At 38.1% G+C, this 11,460-nt stretch overlaps 1 protein-coding gene and 2 pseudogenes across 1 annotated transcript; 1 reads left to right on the top strand and 2 right to left on the bottom strand.

Moving 5' to 3' along the window:
• The window catches only part of LOC133746376 (disease resistance protein RPV1-like), an 8,930-nt pseudogene extending 7,126 nt beyond the window's left edge, over positions 1–1,804 (bottom strand).
• A 1,494-nt stretch (positions 1,805–3,298) lies between these two features.
• Positions 3,299–4,237, bottom strand: LOC133744447 (early nodulin-like protein 4). The gene is made up of 3 exons (XM_062172551.1): positions 4,066–4,237; positions 3,490–3,860; positions 3,299–3,349 (listed from the first exon to the last, which is right to left on the bottom strand). Exons 1-3 carry the CDS (start codon positions 4,235–4,237, stop codon positions 3,299–3,301), a joined length of 594 nt encoding a protein of 197 aa, XP_062028535.1.
• Positions 4,238–5,477: 1,240 nt separating this feature from the next.
• LOC133744446 (wall-associated receptor kinase-like 1) lies at positions 5,478–11,181 on the top strand (annotated as a pseudogene).
• Positions 11,182–11,460: the final 279 nt, after the last annotated feature.

The following is an 11,460-nucleotide window of genomic DNA, read 5'->3' as shown; positions in this document are numbered from 1 at the left end:
GGAATGATGAGTTTCGGAGATAAGGAAGCATAATTGGAGATAAGGAATGATGAATTTCGGAGATAAGGAGATAAGGAAGCATAATTGGAGATAAGGAATGATGAATTTTGGAGATAAGGAAGCACTTTCGGCTCCTTTATTCCTTCAATTATATCTCCATCAAGAATTCAGATTTTGACCGTGACTTCTTCATGACAAATGTTCCACTATGAGTGTAGATCATCCTAGTAAAATTTCAGAGCTTTTGGTATAGTGGTTGGGCCGGAAACGCTGCTGGACCTCTTACAGGTCCAGTTTTTCAGTTTTGCTTCTGCAGAAAATTGGACTGATTGTTTGAAGGCTTTCCACTCAAAAATAGTTCTGGTACTCTTCATAAGAAATGATCATTGGGCTTTCTAGATTTAATCTAGAAAGTTTTAGCTCATTTGGATTTCGTTTGGTTAGTCTGCCGCCCCTCCTTCCTTGTTTAGCTCGGTTTCTCCTAGCCGAAGTAGGAAAATGTGCTAAAGTTGACTTTTCATGCTTCCATGCTTCCATAGTAGGCTTTATTTAACCTCTAAATATATATTTCGAACTTGTCGAAAATATATAGCTTGAGCCACTGACATTGGCTCAATTTCTCCAAGACGTGCCTTGTCAGGCCAAAATGCTCATTTTGGGTCCAAACACCTACCATACGAACATCTCTTCCCTCGACACCTAAAAGGTTATGGATCTCTTCGACACGAGGTTCTATTCCTACCGGGTATTTGGCCACATCCAAATATGTACTGTTTATGACTTGCTCTGAAATCTCTTCAATGATTTTATGAATAACACTGGATTCAGAAAAATGCCTGGACATTTAGAATAAACAACATTTAATCGAGAATATAAAAACACATTCACATTTACAGTCACATATAAATAAAATAAAATATATACTACGCCGTAGAAGTTCAATTACTGTAAATGTAAATACAGTTTACCACGGAGTTATTAGATATTATCTTCTTTGAAATTAATTGTGTACTTCATTGATAATAGTACAATCATTTGTATATCTTGATAATATATCAGGATTAATTCATATTTTGTCAAAACATTCAAGAGATTGAAAAGAAGACGACTGAAGCTGAAACGGAAACTTAAAGCGTGGATAGAAAATTACTCTGAGAGATAAGAGTCCACCCTGACAAATTTGCCGCTTCTTTAAGAGCTGCCTTCCATCTCTGGACCTTCTCCCTGTTATCCTTGAATTTGCATTCATGATTAGCAAGTGCTTCCCCAAAGCTACCTCTGTGATTTCGTATATCCGAGGGATCGACTTTGTAGAAAACTGGTCGAACCTCTTGTTGATTTGATTTCTTGCACTGGAGGATCTTGACAAGTTCATCCAAGCACCACTTGGAGGATGCATAGTCTTTAGAGAACACAATGATTGAAATCTTCGACTCTTCGATTGCTTGGAGAAGCGCTGGTGATATTTCTTCTCCTCGTCTGAGCTGATCATCCATGAAGGTGTTGATTCCCTTCTGACGCAAAGCGCTGCATAGATGGCCTGTGAAATTGTTGCGTGTATCCTCACCTCTAAAACTCAGAAAGACATGCATCATATGTCCATGGATGAGAGGCTTCTTCAATGATCACCATTGAAAGCTATGAGATAACAAGAGACTGTGAAAGAGTTTCTGGAGTTTGGAGAAGAAAGAGGCAGAGTAGATTGGATTCTCAAAGAGGCAGAGATAAAGCAAAGGTGCTGAGGAGGAAGTTTCCTTGTTATGCTTCCCACGCGTTTTCACGATCATAAATGATGTCCGCACATCTGTAAAGTAGAAAAGCAAATGAGCCCACACTGTCCAGTCTCCACTGTTAAATCCAGTCCCACACTTACACCAGTTTTGACCAATTGGTGTAACAAAAAGAAGATATACAGTAATAAATAAAAACTAAAAAGACAATTAGATCACATCCAGACATCCTGCAAAAGTGAGTAATTAGAATTTTATAGTTCATGCAAGAATCCTAGTTTAATAGAATTCTCAAGTTCCTAAATAATATATTAGTTTCTTTATTAGCATTTGATCTAGAGGTAAGATAAGTTTCAACAAATAATTAAGTGTGAGTTAAGGTTTCAAATTCGCCATCTCTGCCTTTTTTGACAAAAAGAAGAAAAAAGAAAAATAACATATCAAGATTTCACCCACATATAATACCACATCATTTCAAATTGTAAAGTAATATTACTGGATTTTCATTCCAACAATATGGACAAATGCTGCATTCGCACTGAACAAGAGAGAATTAGTTACCAAATGAATTGACAAGCTAATTTGAGTATCAGTGCTAGCTGTATCAAAGCAAAAGTCTTCAGAACCCAGCTGACAAAATGTCTTACGCAGCATGAGGCAGAAGTTAGGGAAGTAAATCAAGTAATAGTGACAACATTAGGCATTATGACAATAACATGCAGCAAGTGCGTCTTGAGTACTTTCTAGAATACAAATAACACACACACACACACACACAGAGCAAGTGTTAAAACTTGCATGAGAAAGAAGTTGGGGAAGTAATAGTGACAACATCAGGCATTATGACGACAACAGCAAGTGCTTCTTGAATACCACACACACACACACACAAGTTCGTTCTAGAACTTGCAGACTTCGAAAACTGGCAGCCCAGTTGTCTGCATGTCTGTTGCTTACGGTTATGTATAACATTGTCTATAATTAAGCAGAACCCATACCTTGAGAGTCTGATGTTGGATCCCTACTTTTTATATTTGATCAATTTCCCTCTGTATGTGTGACTTCCCAAAAACGAATCCAACGTTCTACTTCTACTTATAAATCAAAACAGAATTTGTTGTCGATCATCCTTCTTTCACCCTTATTTGTAAAGATCTAGATCAAACCTAGACAACAGGAGGAAAAATAAATTATAGGAAAAGACGGATACATAAATGTCTTCCCAACTCGCTTAATAGATTATCATGCATTTTTTGACTGTGTTCGCAGTTTTCCTTGGTTGTGTCTCAGGTTACTAGTTACTTAGAACTTTACTCTAGGATAATGTTATATTAGTTTACTTTAAGGTTTTTTATCTTAAGGATTTTCTATTAATGAATTGACAAACAATTTTTTTTTTTAAAGGTTCTTTTTTAAAAATAGTGTATAAACAAATTACTCTTTATTTAGTTAAAATGAACCCTAAAAATGAAGAAAAATGGGAATCCCTTATCAAAGGACCCTTGTACAAAGGGGATTCCCCTTGGGCCACCCCAAGGCAAAAATTGCTGAAATTAGAAACATAGACATTACTTCCAGTGAACCAGTGATATATTGAATTTGAGTAAATAAAACCAAGCCTACAAAATGCAAACAAATAGCTGACACGTAGCTATAACCTTCCTATTGTGAAAGAAGAAGAAGAAGAAGCTACAAACCTTCCGTTCTTTCAAACCCTAAAGTTACTAAAAATCATACTCGTACCAATACTAAGACATACCAACCCAACATCTGATCCTTTAAAACGCAGCACTGACCCCGAATTCTCCTTCAGTGGTGGAGTTGGTTTGTTGTTTAAATCCGATGGATTACTGCCAGAGTTAGGAGAAGCCACCGGAGAAGGAGAGGGTACCAGTGGAGCATCGCCGTGGTCAGATTTGTGTCTTAAGGCCAAAACTACTACTATCAGTTTCTGACCATTTTGGCAATCGTCGGCATTGCCGCTGATGAAAAAAAAAGGACCGGAGCGTTCAAATCTGAAGACGGAGTCACCATCTGTTAAAGACTCTATTGGGTTGTTGTTGTTGCACGAGTAGTAGTCTTCTTTTGTTACAACCAAGATAGAGTTTGAACCCTTTTTGTACTTGAAAACTGCATCCAAACAGAAAAAGGAGATGAAAAAAGAGGTCAAATTCATATGGTATATATTCGTATGATTTTCAGTTCCAACTGTTTCTTTATTAATAGTCGAATCAATTAGTTTGAACAACAATGCTATGCCAGATAATCTAACATGCATGTTTTGCATAGTGTAAAACAATTAATCTGGAAGGAAGAGAGAGCGAGAGAGGCTTACAGAGCGTATCATTGACCTGAAACCTATGCCTTCCGGCCCAGTGATTGAAGTTCTCAGACGGGTTCACTATCCACCCATCTTTGCCACCCACAAAGAACTTGTGTGCTTGAGAATAGCTGACCAACGCCATGAAAATGACAACCAAAACGCTCATACATCTTTTAGACCCCATTGCGAGAGAAAAAGCTAACGAAAGCTCTCAAGAAGCACACTTAGCTAATTACTATACTGAGACAGAGAGAGAGATTGGATTGAGTATTACTCACTTAAGCTAACTGCTATGTCTGTGAGGAGGTACCGTACCGTACATATAAATAGAGAGAGTGACAAGGAGGTTACCGTTTAGGGTTTAGGAGGTGACCGTTTATGCAAAAATAATGGAAATTGGATAAGTGCAGTGCAGGCTTATCAACTTTCAAGAATTTCTGTGTAACTCATCTGGTCAATATCTGTACACTATTCAAAACGGTCGAGTCTTAAAATGTAAGTAATTAATTGTGATATTAGGCTGTTCTGTTCCAAGTTTAACGTAATTAAGATGTCAGGTTAAACGGTCAATGCATTATGTTGCACCTATAGACGGTCAAGTGGTCAAAAAAATCAAATGCACTTAATTATGTGTATTACTATTGACCTATCTTTAATTAAGTCCATGAGCATGCATGGCCATTCTTATATTTAGCAAAATATCAACCACCATAACCTAGGATGGAATCAATGTCGTACTAGTTGAATCTTCAAGCTAGCAAGCTAGTTCAGTACTGGCCTTGTGATAATTACGATACACACACACACACATATATGAAGCAATTAGTTGTTCCTTCTGAATTCGTAGATTGAGGCATATGTCTTTAATTAAAGCCTTAGCATGGATAATTAGAAGAAATTTCTTTGAAGTCCTGAAAAACTATGCAGATTCAAATGTGTTACATACATTAATATATTAATTTCTATAGCTTAATTTCTTCATCACACATATTCTTTGAAAACCTTAAAGAATTAACAAATTAAATGGCATGTGCATTTGCTTGTTTAATTTCCCTGATAATGCTTAGGTGAACAAGCCAACTCTTTAGTATTTAATTACACAGCATTGTAAACAATGACTTGAGTAATTCTTTGGTTCCTTTTAAAAGTCATCGAATTACTCATAGAACAAGAAAGCTGTATAACAAACAAACGCATCCATATGCACATCCGTAACAAGAAAGCTATAAAATATACCATGAGGCAACAACGATCAACTCGGCGGCAAAGCATTATCAGAGATCACTACAAGTAAATTGCATATTCTCAACAAAAGACAAAGCCGAATTGATATTCTTTGTCATTTTAGAATTCAGCAGCAGCTAAAAGAAAGAGTGGAAATCCACGATATATATAGAAAGACAGAATAAGTACACAGCTACAATATGCAGTTACTAATTGATATCCTCTTTATTTTCTTGTTATGGGACACCAGTACAGAAGCATCATCGGATCAAGCACCACAGATAGCAAAGCCTAATTGCCAACAGCTTTGCGGAGATGTTGGCATCCCATACCCTTTTGGAATCGGACCTAATAAAGATTGTTACATTGCCAAATGGTTTGAGATAGAATGCCACAACTATAGCGGCCGTCACAAGCCCTTTTTGAGCCAGGGTAAGCCCAAGCTAGAGGTGCTGGAAATCTCTATTGATGTCACACTTCGGGTTAAAACTGCAGAATTCCTTCTACGAAGGAAGGAAAGCTGGTCAATTATGGCCAAATTTGACCGGAAGCCCTTTTGTATACTCTCAGGCACACAATAGATTTACTGCAGTGTCCTGCGGCTTCTTTGCGCAGATGAGGTCAGATAATAAAATAGTTGGCGGCTGCATGTCAACTTTTGGTGACAACAACACCGGCAATGGTTGTATTGGTACTAACTGTTGCCAGACTACTCTTCCTCAATATCTCCGTGAGATAAGTAATAAGTTGCAATCTGAATCTGCCGAAGCAGATACCAGAAAGCAACCAGACGCCATATTATCTGCGCACAGCTATGCATTTATGGTTGAGCAAGAATGGCTTCAGAATAATTTATCAAATTTTAGAGACGTCAAGGATATGGACAACGTTCCTGTGGTGCTACAATGGAGGTTAAGCTTAGACAAGAATAGTCCATCAAAGTAAACTCCAATTTTACTAGGCCAACCTTGTTTGATTGTTTTGATATTTCCATGGCCAGACCTGATATATTTTTTTTTTAGCCAAAAAAGGGCTCAATCTAGTCAATTCAAGTATAAATATTATTAACTTCATTCAAGTCATCATACTCATTCATGCGTGGATTACAATTCCATTCTTAATCTTAGGGTTAGTTATGTTTCAGATATCTTTGAGTATCAGGAAGACATTCCGTGTATGGGCCATGATATCGCTGCTCAAAAATGGAATTTCAATGGTGGTTGGAGTGGTGCTGTATGCTCCACAACCAGACCCTGCAATCCTGGTCCGTTCCATCAGCGCAACCAGTTGAGCCCCGCAGTTTTTGGTATGCTTCCTATATTCTTTAGAATTTAGTAAAATAAGTTTGTTACATGAAATCTGCTTTGAACATATAAGTTAACATGGGAGTTGGTTTGATATATACAAAAAGAGGCAGACTAATTAATTAACTACTAAAAAGGGAAAATAAAAAGTTCATATAACAAGAAAAAGGTAGATGAATGACTAAGAAAGGGTTTCAGAAGGAGATCAACTAACAAAGTGCGGGTGAATTAAGCAAGGAGGGGGTTCTATATTATCGTTTCATACATATATTATTAATTCATTGATTTTCAGTCTAATACATGCATAAGGTAATCTGGGGTCAGGAATCAAATTTCTCTAGTAGATAACTTAAAGGACCAATTCAAAATCTAAAGAAGAAGTTCACTATAACTATTCGCAAAAGTGCATAACATAGCTGCTATTATTTTACAACCATTTACACTTTCATTGTTGCTGTAGGACGAGAATGTGGTCTGTTAACAACCATTTTCCTTTTCATTGTTGAGGTTATTATCCGCTTCTTTATATATTTATCTTCTTCCGACTAAACCAGCCACATTCTTTTTTTCCTTTTTTAAAATTAAACTCATGATCGACCATTACAATGTTGAAATTATAACTTACCAACAAGTCACAGCTCACTGGCAACCAGTCACATTCTTTTCCTACATCAATTATACATGTCTCCGTAACTAATTTGATTGTGTTTTATATAGGTATATACCTAGCTAGGTTTTGCATTGTTGTTACTATTCATTGCTGCACGGTATGTTTACACAGCCATAAACAAAAAAGAAACACATTATCCGCAAGAAAATGTTTTTCAAGAGAAATGGAGGCTTATTGTTAGAGCAACAATTACGGTTTGCTAAAATTAACGGTGAGAAGATCAAGCTCTTCAAATCAAAAGAATTAGAGAAGTCCACTGACAATTTTAGTATAAATAGAATTCTTGGACATGGAGGTCATGGTACTGTGTATAAAGGGATGTTGAAGGATGGAAGAATTGTCGCTGTAAAGAAATCTAAACTGGTAGATGAAAGCAAGCTTGCAGAATTCATCAATGAAGTTGTCAGTCTTTTAGAAATCAAACACAGGAATGTAGTTAAATTGCTGGGTTGTTGTTTAGAGACCGAAGTTCTTATTTTAGTGTATGAATTCATACCTAATGGAACGCTCTTCCAGTATATCCATGAGAAGAATGAGGAATTTCCACTAACATGGAAAATGCGCTTACGTATTGCCTCAGAAATTGCTAGAGCTCTTTTGTAACGTCCCGAACCTAAATTTACCAGTTTACTAGTCATTTGGACAGCAAACGATAATTTGTTTTACTTTTACTCTTTTTCGGTAACTTTAGTGGCCCTAAAAGTTGACTTTTTGATCGGGTCAAAATTTGAGAAAACTTCCTTCGTGAAAGTTGTAGAGGACGTTAAACCGAGAGCGTGCATATGTGGTTCGTAAAAATCGGAGTTCGTATGCGAAAGTTATAAGCGAAAGATTAAAGTTACTATTCATAGTTACTGTTCAGGGTAACTTTCTATAAATAGCCGAGTTACTGTGGTAGATTTCCATTTTCGGAAATCTACCGAATTTTCTCTCTCTTCTTCCCCGACTTTCCTTCCCCTTCTGCCGTTTTCTTCCACCGGCGAATTCTTCCATTTCCGGCCACCCCACGACGGAATCCGGGCACCAGCAGGCTCGCCTCCTCCTCCTTGTCATGCCTGGGGTGGTGTTTTGCGGTGGCTCGGCCGGAGGAGCTCGGAATTGAGCCGCGAAGTTTACTGTAGCAAAACGGAGGTTTCGTCGATTTCCGTCGATTCCGGCCGTTTCCGGCCACCAAACCACCGTCGAAGGTGCGGTTTTTGCCAAGGATCATTTTGCCCCTAGCCTTGAGCCACGATTTGCAGTGTAGATGGAGAATTGATCGAAACCCGATCCTAGGGTTCTTGGAATTTCTGGGTTTTCTTCACCGGCCAAATTCGATCACTTAAAGGTAAAATTGGAACATGTTGTAGTTATGAAAATCGTTGGGTCTGATGAGTAGGTGGTGCTGCCAAAATTTGGTGGCCATTGGAGGTGGTGGCCACCGGCGCGTGAGCCCCACGCGCCGCCACTGTGGGTGGCGCGTGGAGGCGTGTAGGGCAGTGTTTTAATTCCAGTTTTTAGCCCATTAAATTCTATAAATGTTGTAGAGCTTGTATGTGAAGTTTGGTGATTTTTGGAGAAGCTTGGAATTAATTATGAATTTTTGAAGTTTAGGGTTTCGATTATCGAATTATGAGAATCCGACCGTCGGATATCTCTCGGTTCTGACTTGGAACCTTTAAGATAACGAATTGGTATTAGTGGTAGAATGTGGGTTGAATCCGAGGAGAAGTGGAGATGTAATTATGAGGAATTGATTTTAGGAATAGTATTAATTTGTTGAATAACTATTCACGGAATATAATTGTGTACAGGGTGACGTACCGAGCTATTGCTCGATGAAGGAACTCGTATGCGTGATCGTCGGAATAGTACTGTGAGTGGACTTTTGTTTTAAATAATGATGCATGCGTTTATTTCTTGAATTAATTCTTTATTTGATAATCATATTACTTTTTAAGCATATTATTTGTTTCCGGAATTTGATTTTGGTTTATCTCATGGATTTGCTTTCATTAATGATTTTCTGAGATGGATTATAATTTACCTCGGTCATGAATTTTGGATATTAATTTTCGTTATGTTCGGATTCGAAATTATAATTTATGTTGATTTTCGACGAATTTTTTTTTCCGAGGTAATTTCCGGGAAATCATATTTATTTTCATTCGTCGATTTGTGATTTCTAAAAGAGTTTTCGAAATGGGATTTCGACGGAATTTTACTTCTTGTTTACTTATCGACTTTCGGATTTGGCATTGGAATTGCCTTGATGATGATTTCGGATTTGGTTTATGATTTCGAGATTATCTTGGCGTGTGGGACACGTCGTTAGAAATTCATTTGCGAGAGATGGGGAAGCCTTACGTATTTATGGATTTACTTGATTTTCGGATTTCTTTTGCCATACTTTGGGTGACTATTATCATTGCTAGCATTGATCTTCCGCCTTTGTGGCGAGGTGATGGGATCACCGAAGCCCTCCGCCTTTGTGGCGCTGGTTACTGTCTCTGTGACAGTAATTCTGAAGCCCAGTATCCTATCGCTACACTTAGTGGCGTAAGGGTATATTACGGGAGTAATGGGAGTACTTTAGCCTGGGAGGCTATCACCCGAGCCTGAGTGGCTTATTCGTATGGCTATCATCTTCCCCTACTCATTATATTATTTCTGGGCTAGCGGGGTCTAGTCCGATTCTTTTAACCAGCGGGGCAGGTCTTATTTCCTGAGTATCGGAGTTTCAATCTTTTCTTATCGTTGCTTGACTAGCGGGGCTAGTCCGATTTTCACTATAGCCAACGGGGCTAGTCTTATCTTCTTGAGAAATGAGATTTCGGTTTTACGATACATCTTTTCGAATGTTGTGACTAGCGAGGCTAGTCAGTTTATCGTTTGAAATCCTCGGATTTATAGCTAATTGTGTTTTCTAATTGTTGCATGCATCGGTTTTTAATGAAATAAATGTGGGAAAGTATGAAATTCTTTTCCTTTAAATTGTTTATTTTTGTCCACTCACGCTAACGTTTTTATGTACTTTCCCCTGGGCCCTTCGGTTTCAAATGCCCAGTTTGCAGGCGAAATTAGTTAAGGTCGGGCGTACATGGAGTCGAGGCATAGCCAACAGCATTGCTTCCGCGTACTCATTCTATTCCTGTTTTCTTTGTTACCTAGTGGATTAGTATTGCTCTGATAATCTATGGGATTAATATTGTTTTTGGGTTGAGTCTGATATTTGTGAAATTGGAGTTGTGATTTGGGGAGCAGATGGCTCCAGGAGATTAAGGATGGATGATTTAGAAGTGTAAATGTTTTCCTACAGGTTTTGGGTAGCCTACTTTTACGGGAAGTTCCGCCAAATTTTTGGTAGAATTTCTTCTAAAGTGGGCCCCGCAGGGCCACTTCGGATTTCGGGGTGAAATCCGGGGCGGGTCCTGTCTTCTTTCCTACTTACATGCTACAGCTTCATGTCCCATTTATCATAGAGACATTAAGTCTACCAACATTCTCTTAGATGAAAAATACAGAGCTAAAATTGCTGACTTTGGAACTTCTAGATCAGTTGCTATTGACTAAACTCACTTGACCACACTTGTACATGGGACATTTGGTTACTTGGACCCTGAGTACTTCCGATCAAGCAAATTTATGGAGAAAAGTGACGTGTATAGCTTCGGGGTCGTCCTCGTTGAGCTCTTAACAGGGAAGAAACTAGTTTCTGCGATGGAAGTGTTGAAACAAGAAGAAGAATACCAGAGTCTTGTTGCATGTTTCATTATATTGATGCAAGAAAATCGTTTATTTGACATTGTTGATGTACAAGTTTTAAAGGAGGGTTCTAAAAAAGATATTAGAATAGTTGCTAACCTTGCAGAGAAATGTTTGGATTTGAATGGAAGGAAGCGCCCTACAATGAGAGAGGTCACAACTGAGTTGGAAGTCATCCAAATGTAAAAAACGACTTCAATTATTGAACAAATTTATGAAGGTGTTGAACTTCCATGTCAAGACAGATTAAGCGAGCATGAGGATGTTGCAACAAGTTCAATCGGCAAGGAGTCGGTTCAGTCTAGGATGAGGTTGTCGATCTTGTTTGAACCCAAAATAGGTTAAGCTCAACTCCATTAGTGCTTAACCCACCATAATCCTAATAAGGGCTCCATAATCCTAATAAGTTCTCCATAATCCCATAAGTGCTCCATAATTCCATTAAGTGCTCCATAATCCCATTAA

The sequence above is a fragment of the Rosa rugosa genome, chromosome 4 (assembly GCF_958449725.1).
Source record: "Rosa rugosa chromosome 4, drRosRugo1.1, whole genome shotgun sequence".
Classification (NCBI taxonomy): domain Eukaryota; kingdom Viridiplantae; phylum Streptophyta; class Magnoliopsida; order Rosales; family Rosaceae; genus Rosa; species Rosa rugosa.
This window is presented reverse-complemented; position numbering and strand designations above follow the sequence as displayed.

Excerpts from the sequence above, each read along its gene's own strand:
- LOC133744447 (XM_062172551.1), bottom strand. The coding sequence starts at position 4,237 with ATGGGGTCTAAAAGATGTATGAGCGTTTTGGTTGTCATTTTCATGGCG. Across the intron at positions 3,861-4,065 it reads TCAGGTCAATGATACGCTCT|TTTTCAAGTACAAAAAGGGT; the intron begins GTAAGCCTCTCT and ends GTTTGGATGCAG. Across the intron at positions 3,350-3,489 it reads AAGGATCAGATGTTGGGTTG|GCTTGGTTTTATTTACTCAA; the intron begins GTATGTCTTAGT and ends TGCATTTTGTAG.